At 45.0% G+C, this 13,540-nt stretch overlaps 1 protein-coding gene across 3 annotated transcripts in view; it reads left to right on the top strand.

Moving 5' to 3' along the window:
- LOC120942965 (serine protease 33-like) overlaps positions 1-6,421 on the top strand; it is a 103,039-nt gene extending 96,618 nt beyond the window's left edge. For 2 of the 3 annotated variants that reach the window (XM_040355969.1, XM_040355970.1), the window contains exon 5: positions 5,841-6,421. In XM_040355969.1, coding sequence (XP_040211903.1) covers positions 5,841-6,218 — 378 coding nt within the window. In that variant the 3' untranslated portion in view covers positions 6,219-6,421. Of the gene's footprint in view, positions 1-2,283; positions 2,442-5,840 lie in introns of all 3 variants that reach the window. The other variant, XM_040355971.1, reaches the window with a different exon arrangement.
- Positions 6,422-13,540: the final 7,119 nt, after the last annotated feature.

Genomic DNA, 13,540 nt, shown 5'->3' with positions numbered 1-13,540 from the left:
TCTGTCCGCTGTCTTCTGCCTCTGCCGGGTCTCCTCTCTCCGCTGTCTTCTCCCTCTGTCCACTGTCTTCTGCCTCTGCCGGGTCTCCTCTCTCCACTGTCTTCTCTCTCTGTCCGCTGTCTTCTGCCTCTGCCGGGTCTCCTCTCTCCGCTGTCTTCTCCCTCTGTTCTTCTTCCGATATTGACTCAACGCGCTCTCCGGCTCTAATGCTGGGTGCATGGTATGCCACTACTTATATTGGCATGGGGCGGGGTCACCGTTTGACGTCAAGTGGCCTGGTATGGTTCAGGAGAGGGGGGGCCTACTCATCCCCTTCTTTCAGATAAGGTTCTGGTAAGGGCCTGGTCTGGTACCCCCATGCCATTTTTTCTATTGCCAGCAATGTTTTTTTTTTCCATTCAGCTGTCAGAAGGGAAGCTGATGACTTATCTGTCAGGTATGCGTGAGCTTCCCAGGCCCCTCTCCTTAAAAAACAGTTATTCACTGTGCCCTGATTGGGCAAAGCATTGGGCATCAACAGTTTAAAAAAACGATTAGGTTGGACTTGATAGACTTGTGTCTTTTTTCAACCTCACCTACTATGTAACTATGCAACTATGTTGCTGATTGCCGCCATTACTAGTTTAAAAAAAAAAAAAAATTAACCACTTCCATACAGGGCACTTATAGACCGTCCCACCCAGACCAAGCTTTAGCTTTCAGCGCTGTTGCACTTTGAATGACAATTGCGCGGTCGTGCTACACTGTACCCAAAATACATTTTTATCATTTTGTACCCACAAATAGAGCTTTCTTTTGGTGGTATTTGATCACCTCTGTGATTTTTATTTTCTGCAAATAAAAGAAAAAAAATGACCGAAAATTTTTATTTTTTTTTTATTTATTTGTTTCTGTTATAAAACATTGTAAATAAGTACGTTTTCTCCTTCACTGATGGTACTGCACTGACGGGCACTGATAAGGCGGCACTGATGGGCACCGATGAGGTGGCACTGATGTGGTGGCATTGATGGGAACTAATATGCGGCACTGATGGGCGGCACGGATGGGCACTGATAGGCGGCACGGATAGGCGGCATGGATAGGCGGCACGGATGGGCACGGATAGGCGGCACGGATAGGCAGCACGGATTGGCATGGATAAGCGGCATGGAAGGGCACTGATAGGCGGCATGGATGGGCACTGATAGGCGGCATGGATGGGCACTGATAGGCGGCATGGATGGGCATAGATGGGCACTGATAGGTGGCACTATCGTATGTGTTGTACTAATTGATGCCAATCAGTGCCAAACAATGCCTGCCAATCAGTGATGCTCATTGTGGGCACTGATTGGCATCCATTGCGGGCACTGATTGGCATCCATTTTTTGTGTCATTGTCATCCCTGGTGGTCTAGGGTGGCATACCTGTGGTTTTTTTTTTGCATCCCTGGTGGTCCAGTGGGCATCCTCGGGGGGGCTGTGCTGATAATCGATCAGCACAAACCTTCCCTGTCACAGGAGCAGCCGATCGGCTCTGACAGACGCGAGTGAGGAAAAGCCGATTGCCGTCTTTTCCTGTTTACATCGTGATCAGCCGTGATTGGACACGGCTGATCACGTGGTAAAGAGTCTCCGTGAGAGACTCTTTACCTTGATCGGTGTTGCGGGGTGTCAGACTGACACCCTGCAACAACGATTGCCGCGATGCGCGCCCCCGGGGGGCGCGCAGCGGCTCAATATCCTGAGGACGTCATATGACGTCCACTCAGGATATTGAAACCACTTTGCCGACATCAATTTGTCATTGGCGGGCGGCAAGGGGTTAAAGCACCGTAAATTAAATTAAAATAAATCAATTCCAGTATATATTCCATAGTTTGTAGACACTATAACTTTTGTGCAAACCAATCAATATACACTTATTGGGATTTTTCACCAAAAATATAAAGCAGAATATGTTTTATATCAGAAAATAAAAAAATATTGTTTTTTTTTTTTCAAAATTGTTGGCCTTTTTTTTTTTTAAAGCGTAAAAAAATAGAAAAAGGCAGAGGTGATCAATTACCACCAAAATAAAGTTCTATTTGTGGGGGAAAATGACATGCATTTTAATTGGGTTCAGCGTTGTATGACAGTTAAATTGTCAGTTAAAGAAACGCAGTGCCGTATCACAAAAAATGGCCTGATCAGGAAGGGGGGGTAAATCTTCCAGAGGTTAAGTGATTAAAGGTGATAAACCTATGTATAGTCTTGCAAACAATGTCTTAAAATTAACTTTTTTTTTATGTCTCACCACTAGGAAGCAAGCCTATAAATGGGACCCTCCAGGAGGTCATGACTCCCCTGATAGATCACAGTACATGTCAAGAAATGTATTGCAAAGGGGGAAGTGGTGACAACATCCAGGATGAAAAGATTTGTGCTGGCTACATGGATGGGCAAAAGGATTCCTGCCAGGTGGGTGGAGCATATATGCGTGCAGCTGGCGGGAAGTGGTTAAAAAAAAAAATGTCCCACAATAAACATTCACCATCAATAACATTATCCAGTGATGTATATTCATGTCGAGATACAAAAAAATGCTCTGTGAGAGAGAGCTGGACATCCAGGAATTCTGATTGCCTTTTATTGTTCAAAGTGATAACACCAAAGACACCAACACCAGGTCACGTAGACGCGTTTCACACATACATCTTGTGATTAATCATTAAGCACAAGATGTATGTGTGAAATGCGTCTACGTGACCTGGTGTTGGTGTCTTTGGTGTTATCACTTTGAACAATAAAAGGCAATCGGAAATTCCTGGATGTGCAGCCATTTCTTTTCTTACAAGTTTCCCGCGGAGGCGGGGCGGGGCTGGCACCTCCAGGTTCTCATCATACACCTGGAGCAGCGGCTCTTTTTCTTTGTAACATAAATTACAACATCTGATAAAAAGTAGTTTATTTATCTAAATTAGTGCTAAAAACCATTAGAAAAGGAAAAATAAAATAATATTTGTTTAAAACATTCAGGCCCGGATTCACGTAGAATCGCGTATCTTAGTGCAGGCGTAACGTATCACATTTAGGTTACGCCTCCGCAACTTTTACAGGCAAGTGCCGTATTCTCAAATGAAAGTTGCGGCGGCGTAGCGTAAATAGGCCGGCGTAAGCCTGCCTAATTCAAATGTGATATATGTGGGCGTGTGTAAATTTTATGTGACCCCACGTAAATGACGCTTTTTACGAACGGCGCATGCGCCGTCCGTGAAAGTATCCCAGTGTGCATGCTCCAAATTAACCCGCAAGAAGCCAATGCTTTCGACGTGAATGTAAATGACGCCCAGCCCTATTGGCGAACGACTTATGCAAACGACGTAAAATTTTTAAAATTTGACGCGGGAACGACGTCCATATTTAACATTGGTACGCCTCATGTACGCCTCATATAGCAGGGGTAACTTTACGCCGGGAAAAGCCTAACGTAAACGGCGTATCTGTACTGTTCATGAATTTGCGTATCTAGATGATTTACATATTTCTAGGCATAAATCAGCGTACACTCCCCTAGCGGCCAGCGTAAATATGCAGTTAAGATCCGACGGCGTAAGAGACTTAAGCCGGTCGGATCTAATACAAATCTATGCGTAACTGATTCTATGAATCAGGCGCATAGATACGACGGCTCGGACTCAGAGTTACGACGGCGTATCTGGAGATACGCCGGCTTAACTCGTACGAGAATCCGGGCCTGAATCATTTCACATTAAATGTCCACAATGTGAATTGTTTACAGCTGCTTGTTATGGTGTAGCAATGCTGACATGTTTCACCAAATTAATAGGCTTCTTCAGGAGGTAAATGCTACCACAACTGGACAAATAGATCAAATACATACATCAATATATATATATATATATATATATATATATATATATACAGTTGAAAACTTCATAGATAAATAAATATATTTACAAAAGTTGCAACATTATCAGATGTTGTAATTTTATGTGTTTGGCACCTAAACAAATCCCAGCTCTCTCTCTCTTTCATGTTTTCATGTCCTGTCCTATATTATTGGGATGCAGTGCCATTGAGATTTCCTCTGATTACTTATCTCTTGTGTGATATATCCATGTGAATCACAATTTCCTACACTAGGCAATCGGCCGAAAGGGCACATTACATGCTCTATAGGTTCCCCTTACATTACCAGGATTTATGCCATCCCAAAGGAGGCCCTCTATTTGCATCCTCCCACTTTGTACTACAACGGTATGCGCAGCATTTTCAGCGCCACATACACACACAGAGTTTGTCCGCTTGGTTGGGGGACTATTTCAAAAGTCAGCTCAGGAGATTACATTTATTGAAAAAAAAACAGGTAATATGCATACATTATATTGTACTTAACTTATGTTTTATGAAACAATTTTACTTTAATGTTACTTTAACTACTTGCCAACCAGATACCATCATTATACTGCGGCAGGGTGGCTCCTCCCTGCAAATCGCCGTAGCTGTACGTCAGCTCCTTTAAGAGCCATAGCAGGCGTGCACGCATGCCCGCTGCACAGCGGGGGACCCAATGTCTGCCAGCCAGCGGGAATGAGAGCCAGAATGGGGATCTGTCAATGTAAACAGACAGATCCCTGTTCTGACAGGGGAGTAGAGAGAGATCTGCTGTTCATAGTGATCAGGAACACTGATCTCTATCCTCCTCCAGTCATTCATATCCCCCCACAGTTAGAAACACCTCCCAGGGAACACTTTTAACCACTTGATCGCCCCCTAGTGTTAATCCCCCTCCCTGTCAGTGACATTTATACAGTAATCAGTGCATTTTTATATGTATAAATGTCAATGATCCCAAAAAAGTGTCAAAGTCTCCAATCTGTCTGACGCAATGGGGATATTTATTATAGCAAAAAGTAAAAAATGTAGTATTTTTTCAAAAATGTTCACTCTTTTTTTGTTTATATATGAATAAAAACCGCAGTGGTGATCAAATACCACCAAAATAAATCTCTATTTGTGGGGAAAAATGGATGCAGGCATCATCCCAGTATAACCACTTGAAATCCAATGAAGTATGTGTATATTGCTGGTCATCAAGTACTGTAGGTAGACACATTTCTGGAAAATTGTACATTGTAGCGGGAGTCACTTTTGGGCACAGATTGAGCCAGGAGATGGGGTGGCAAGTGAATCATAATTCATGTATTACATGAGATGGGACATTAATAGTAGTTCATATTGCAGGATGTCTTGAGATATCACAAGTTGTTGGCTTATTCAATGTGGGGACACATTCTTTTGAAAGGTGTTAATTGCATAGACTCCTAAGATATTCCATTAACCATTGTGTAAGGCTGTAGAGGTGTTAATTCAGGTCTGCTCCCAGACCTCTAATTATGTATGCTAAATACTGTTTATGTGTGAATTGTACTTGTCGGAGACAGAGCGTCTGTCTGGGGATGTGGATTAGAAGAGATCATTGTGTGTGATGGTGTTTTGTTTGTTATGCTGTTAATGAAAGAATGTGATTGGAGCCCCCACGGTGTGATGTGTGGGTGGGGACTCGAGTTGATTGTTCCTTTAATGCCTTTTACTGTATATAAGACTGAAAGAAACCATTAAAGTTGTATTACATTTGAAACCAGAAGCACAGAGCTGTGTGTCTTGTGTCTGGGGGGAATTCTTATGGGTCTTGTTCGTTTGCCTGATTGTAGAGTGTCGATAAGCTGTCTTGGATGGGATGGAAGGTCGTAAACGGTGGTGACCGTTACATACATGCTTAGCTTTTAAACATTTTCTGGAATTATTCCAAACAGATAGACGTTGGTGCAGCTGATGATTATCTATGTCTTACAGGGGGACTCGGGAGGACCTCTGGTGTGTAAGGTGCGGGGTGTATGGTACCAGGTCGGAATTGTGAGCTGGGGAATAGGCTGTGCATCCTTCAGCTTCCCTGGGGTGTACACACTGGTGACATCCTACCAAGCCTGGATCAGCACCTACCTGCAAGTTACATTCAATGAAGTGCCAGAAATTCCTAAACCAACAAGGACATGTGGAGGAAAGGTCATTGACATGGGGTACACCCGTTCCACAACACATGCAAGAGGTACTGCCTGTATGAGGAACAAAGCAACGACATATGAAGGAAGCTCCATCACATCCAGATCCAGCGTTTCACACCATTGCTGGATGATCCTGCTCCAGACTACTTTTCTGCTCACATTAATATAACTGACAGCTTCCATCTTTTCTGACCTAGACACTGGGGTTGGTTTACTAATAGATATGAGATCTCAGTTTGGACAGAACATTGTGTTCACCTGAACACTGAATTTTTAGCTTATGGCAGGACTTGAACATCAAAAATAGTAGCATTTTGTTCTACTGGTACTATCTATATACAGTATAAATAAAATCAACCCTGCCCTAAAAAAAAGAACAATTCTCCTTCTTTCACCCACAGCTGTTACTGTGTTTCCCAGAAAATAAGCCCAGGTCTTATAATTATTTTGGCCATCAAAAACCTACTAGGGCTTATTTTTGGGGTAGGGCTTGCCATGCAACGTGCCAAGTCTGAATAATAACAACAGTGCTTGTAAACTGCCAGAATCATCGCCACTACAGCAATATACAATCCAAAAGGTGTATGTCTCTATAGCATTGCTCGACGCTTCCATGACTCGCCTGAGCTGTCTTCCTTGCAGAAGGGGGGCCAAGATCCCCCGCTGACAGGAGGTGAAGAGAAGGGGAGAGCAGTGAAGATCAGCTGAACGGCGCTTCCATGACCCGCTCTGAGCATTGCAGGGGGAGGGGGCTGAGATCCCTCACTGACAGTCAAGAGAAAGGGGATAGCAGCGGAGATCAGATGAACGGCAATTCCATTGCCCACGCCGAGCAATGCAGAGGAAGGGGAGGTCAAGATCCACCGCTAGCAGCCAGGAGAAGATAAGGGGAGAGCCGTGAAGATTAGCTGAGTGGCGATTCCGTGGCCCGCTCTGAGCAATGCAAATGGAGGAGGGTTCGAGATCCCCCACTGACAGCCAGAAGAAGAGAAGGGGAGAGCAGCTGGAGATCACATAGCGGCACTAAAAGAAGGTACCTGATTAAAGCAAACTACAGCAAACACACACATTTCACACTATACAACACTGCATTGGTGAGGATTCTAGCAGTTTATAACCACTTTAAACTAGGGTTTATTTTTGGGGTAGGGCTTATATTGCAGCCCTCCCCAAAAATCCTGCTAGGTCTTATTATGGGAGTAGGCCTTATTTTCAGAAAAACACGGTAGAAAAAAAAAACCCTATGAGTATTTATGAATCAATAAAATGATACATTTGACTGGCACCATCATTCCTTATTGATCAAAGTACTGGTAGGAAAATTTAACGGTTAATTCCACTTTCGTTGGGGAATTTTTTTTGATGTTTATCACTTACCTGGTAAAGACTGGAATGATGTGGAGGCCTCTCTTGCACCTCCCATCCAACACTCCTGAAGATGGAGACAGAGGGCCAGATTCACAAAAGAGATACGACGACGTATCTCCTGATACGCCGTCGTATCTCTGTGATCCGCCCGTCCTAACTATGCGACTGATTCATAGAATCAGTTACGCATAGATGGCCCTAAGATCCGACAGGTGTAATTGACTTACACTGTCGGATCTTAAGGATGCAATTCTATGCCGGCCGCTAGGTGGTGAGGCCATTGTGGTTGGCGTAGAATATGCAAATGACTAGTTACGGCGATTCCCGAACGTCCGCGCTGCCCGTCGATCTAAATTTACGTCATTTCCGTCGAGATACGCCGCGTAAAATTAGGGATGAGCCCTACGTGAGCCCTACGTCGTTTGCGTAAGTCGTCCGTGAATGGCGCTGGATGCCATTTACGTTAACGTCTAAACAAATGACGTCCGTGCGACATCATTTAGCGCAATGCACATCAGGTAATTTACCTGACGGAACGCGCCTTATTTAAATGGTGCCCGCCAGATTTGAATTTGACGGGTTTGCGCCGAGCGGATTTACGCTACACCGCCGCAAGTTTACAGGTAAGAGCTTTGTGAATCAGGCACTTACGCTGTAAACCTGTGGCGGTGTAACGTAAATCAGATACGTTACGCTGCCGTGGAGCAACGTAATTCTTTCAGAATTTGGCCCAGTATGTGTAAGGGCAAGGAGCGGCATGAGTGCCGTAGTAGCTGGCTGCCAGTCTGTCCCTACTATATCTCATGATCTATCAGCAGCCTCCACTGACAGGGATGATGGTATAGCGCAGGGTGTCCCAGGCCCTTGCAGCATGTCTGCCAGCAGCACACCACCAGCTGTAGACTATAGCCGGGGTACAAAATAGGCTTTTTTTACAGCTCACTGCACACACAGTGTCAGGGCAGAGTACGTGTGACGGTGTGAGGAGAGGAGATGTGGGCTCACCCTAGCGTTGCTGTGTGACTCCGCCTCCACGTGATGTCATGCGTAACCAGCCGCGTACTGAAGGACAGGTGGCAGGCGAGGTCGGAACCTGGAGGAGGAGCTCCGAGTCTGCTCGGCTCAGTTCGCCTGCCCCTGACAGTGACTCGACTCGAGTCCTTCACTATGCTCCGATGCTGGGCATCGGCGCTTAGTGAAGAATTGGCTCGGGCAGCTTGGCTGCTCAAGGCGGCTCTAGTCCTGCAAAGGGAATGGCGTTCCTGCTGTGAAAAAAGTGCAGGGACGCCGTTCCCACGCGTTCCCACAGGACTCGAGCCCTGGGCCATGTTGCTGGAAACCATGTAGAAGCAGACACACACACACACAGATGACAATGATGTAGGATGGTGGACTGTCTCATAGGCACTGCACCTTCCTTGGTGGATGGAGGGAAGTGAAGACACTGCTGCCACCTACTGGCGCTCCCAGCACACTGCAGGTAACAATATTCGTGTATAGAACATCCGAACGGAGGGTGAGGGGAGCGCGGTGTTGTACAGGGGGATGGAGGGGAGCGGACCGGGGGGGGGGGGGGTGATATCTCTTGCTGTGTATCTATGAAAAACTGAGGAATGTAAAGAGGGGAGCAGCTGCTGACAACACATGGCGCTCCCTACGGACCCCGTGTGCGCCACATGGCTACACCAGAGGCCTCCTCAGGCACCTATATGTATGTCTAAAGGAGAGAAGCATGCCATTGCTGTATGTAGTACTATGACTTCCTCACACACACGGCTCTCACTGTCTCTGTGCCCACATCTACCAGCTGTATGCTATGTGGTCTTCCCCTACTTTGCCAATGTGCCTGCGTGGCAGTGCAGATCCCTTTTAGAAGGCGGGACACTCCGCATGTCACTCATGATTGGACAGAGGCAGAGCTTGTCGTGTGTTAACCAGAGCCCCGGGACCTGGGGCAGAGAGGAGCATCTTTCGCCTGGCCAGGAGGGGCAGTGACTAAAGTGGGGCGGGGTTATCACCCCCAGCACCACCCACTGAGTGACGTCCTATGTTAGTGCACTGTCTGGGGTGTTGGGCCATTATAGCGAGGAGCACGGTTGATCGATCGGAGGTGGTGCAGAGAGCCCGCTGTGAATCGGAACGGCTCGGCTGCTCGAGTCCTGCAAAGGGAACGGCGTTCCTGCTGTGAAAAAAGTGCAGGGACGCCATTCCCACGTGTTCCCGCAGGACTCGAGCCCTGGTGCTGCTATATTTTCAATTGTGCTTCCTCAGAACCAAGTGACGAGGATGCTTACATCTTTCAGTAGTGTCCTGCATCCCCTCATTGCCATGACTCGAGGGTACATGTGGGCTGAATTAACCAATCCCCCCCCCCACAGCTATAAGCCACCGTCATCAGGAAAGATATATTAGTTGCATCCAAAAGGCATTGGTCCTGAAGAAACAAGCGTTACTGCGAAACGTGTCGATCCATTACGCCGTTTTGGGAACTTGATTCATGTGCCAAGTTATCCAAATCTATGTAGCAGTCTGACTACTGTGTGATTTTTTTTCTATTATGTTTTACCTATGTAGTAAAGATTTGTTAGATGTTTTTTGTTATCAAAGTTGTAGTGTGTATCCTTCCCATGGCACACTGAGAGTGAGAGTGCACACAAGTCCTGCTTATGGCCTTCCTCTTTTACCCCCCTTTACACGAGGAGAGAGAGGGTAGTATACTGCAATATAATATATAATGGGGTAGATTCACATACCTTTTGTGGCGGTACATACCTTTTGTACCTTTTGTATCCCCAGATATGCCGCCGTAATTTGAATTCCGCGCCCACGTAGCGTTACGCCGACTCACAAAGGCAGTTACGCTGAAAAAATAGGCTTCCTCCACTGACGTAACTTGATTGCGGCGGCGTAGAACTGTGTGCAATATAACTTTGGCCGCTAGGGGCGCTTCCGTTGTTGTCGGCGTAGAATATGCTAATTTCCTAGATACTCCGATTCACAAACGTACGTGCGCCCGGCGTTCGTTTTATTACGTCGTTTGCGTTAAGGATTTTTCGGCGTAAGGCTGCTCCTGTTATTAGGAGGCGCAGCAATGTTAAGTATGGACGTCGTTCCCGCTTCGAAATTTGAATTATTTACGTTGTTTGCGTAAGTCGTTCGCGAATAGGGCTGGACGTAATTTACGTTCACGTCGAAACCAATACGTCGTTACGCTGTACTTGGAAGCAATGCACACTGGGATATGTACACGGACGACGCATGCGCCGTTCGTAAATCACGTCAATCACGTCAGGTCATCACATATTACCATAAAACACGCCCCCCTTCCCCATTTGAATTACGCGCGCTTACGCCGGCCCCATTTACGCTACGCCGCCGCGACTTACAGAGCAAGTGCATTGTGATATATCTATATGTAATAATAATATTATTATTATTATTCTCAGTATATATACATACACCCATATATATATATTTATATATATATTGTGTGTATATATATATATATATATATATATATATATATATATGGGTGTATGTATATATACTGAGAATAATAATATCTATATATATTTTTTGTTATTAGTTAGTAACTATTTGAAAGGGTAAGTAAATAATGGTCTTTTTTTTTATCTGCCTGGATTATGGCTTTTCTATTTTTTTTCTATGTCTGATTTATAACTATAAGTGCACCTTGTTGTGAACAATGTTGTACATGTGAGTCATAATTAGCTGTATTTTTTTTAATGCAGCTTATTAAATTATCATCTCTGGCTCTGATGCACTGTCTATAAAATTAAGATGTTCTAATAAAAAAAACATTGTGCATTTAATTGATTGCACAATGTTACAGACAGGCTCCTTAATCGCAAATGTCAAGATAAATTAATTGTCTATCAGCTGTCAGTAAAGAGCAATAACAGGAAGGAACGCCGGGGGGGGGGCGTTCCAATCTTCCAATGTAGCCGTGGCCTCTGCATGTTCGGTATTTTAAAGACTGACTATGGCACATAAATCTGATGTTTGATGTGGTGCTATTTGATCACCTCTGCGTTTGTTTTTTGTTTTTTTTTTGTTTTTTTTATGCGCTATAAACGAAACAATTTTGCTATAAAACACATCCAATAAAAAATAAACACATTTCTTCATTAATATTTGTATTATGCTACATATTTTTTGTAAAAAATTAATAAAAAATACCAATATGCGTATATTGATTGGTTTGTGCAAAGTTGTAGCGTCTACAAACTATGGGATGTTTACTGGATTTTTTTTATACTAGTAATTGCAGCAATCAGACGGCGATATTGCAGTAAATCAGACACTAAGGCCCCATACACACGATAGAATCCATCCGCAGATAAATCCCAGCAAATGGGTTTCTGCGGATAGATCCTATGGTGTGTACACGCCAGCGGATCTGTTTCCGCGGAGAAATCTCCTCTGGGATGGATTCCAGCAGATCGGATATTTGCTGTGATGCACAACAAATCCATCTGCTGGAATCCATTCCAACGGATGGATCCGCTCGTCTGTACAGACTTACCGGATCCATTCGTCCAAAGGGATTCCCCGCACGCGTCGTAATGATTTGACGCATGCGTGGAATTCCTTATATGACAGCGTCGCGCCCGTCGCCGCGTCATAATAGCGGCGACGGCGCGACACGTCATCGGCAGAGGATTTCAGCGCGGATTTCAATGCGATGGTGTGTTCACGCCATCGCATAGAAATCCTCTGAAATCCTCGAGAGGATTTATCCGCGGATACGGTCCGCTGGACCGTATCTGCGGATAAATCCTCTCGTGTGTATGGGGCCTAAGGGCCAGATTCATAGAGAACTGTGGCGGCGTAACGTATCGTCTTTAAGTTACACCGCCGCAAGTTTTCCTCGTAAGTGCTTGATTCACAAAGCACTTGAGTATAAACTTGCGGCGGAGTAACGTAAAGACGTCCGGCGCAAGCCCGCCTAATTCAAATGGGGCGTTTACCATTTAAATAAGGCGCGCTCCCGCGCCGAACGTTCTGCGCATGCTCCGTTAGGAAATTTCCCGACGTGCTTTGCGCGAAATTACGGCGCCCCAACGTGTTTGTGAATGGCGACGTGCATAACGTACTTACGCCAAAAAAAAATTTTTTAAATTCGACGCGGGAACGACGGCCATACTTTAACATGGCTGGTGTAAAGTTAAGCCATGAAAAAGCTGGCTTAACTTTGCGATGGTAAAAAAATGACGTAACGCACGTGAGTACCTTTGTGGATCGCCGTAAAAGCTAATTTGCATACCCGACGCTGGAAAACGACGCAAACTCCACCCATCGGCGGCCGAAGTATTGCATCCTAAGATCCGAAGGCCGTACGCCTGTCGGATCTTAGCCAAATGCCGTCGTATCTTGTTTGTGAATCACAAATTAAGATGCGACGCGGCAAATTTGAAAATACGCCGGCGTATCAGTAGATACTCCGGCGTATTTCTTCTGTGAATCTGGCCCTAACTGACACTTTTGACACTTTGTGGGAACCAGTGACAAGAATACAGTTCTGTGTCTCTGCCCGACGATCGGCGAGTGCCTGCAGACATCGAACAAGACATCTCCCTGTTCTGCCTAGTGACAGGACACTGATTGTCTGCTCTCTCTCATCGGGAGCAGCGATCAGTGACGTGTCACAGTAAGCCACCCCCCCACACAGCTAGAATCACAACCTAGGACACACTTAACCCCTTCCCCGCCCCCTACTGGTTAATCTCTTCCCTGCCAGTCACATTTATACAGTAATCAGTGCATTTTTATATCATTGTTCGCTGTATAAATGTGAATGGTCCCAAAATAGCGTCAAAAGTGTCCGATGTGTCCACCATAATGTTGCAGTCACGATAAAAATCGCAGATCACCGCCATAACTAGTAAAAATAATAATAATAATAAAGATGCCATAACTTAACTTAACTTAACTTTTGCGCAAACCAAAAAAAAAAAAAAGAAAAAAAAAGAAGGATAATATATATATATATATATATATATATATCAAATAAAAGATTACCACCCACTTATGATGCGATACCATAGAGGAGATGATATCGGCATGTGAAATATGGGCCAAGAGTCTGGCCCCCTCCTCGCC

Source organism: Rana temporaria, chromosome 6 (genome assembly GCF_905171775.1).
Source record: "Rana temporaria chromosome 6, aRanTem1.1, whole genome shotgun sequence".
Lineage (NCBI taxonomy): Eukaryota > Metazoa > Chordata > Amphibia > Anura > Ranidae > Rana > Rana temporaria.
This window is presented reverse-complemented; position numbering and strand designations above follow the sequence as displayed.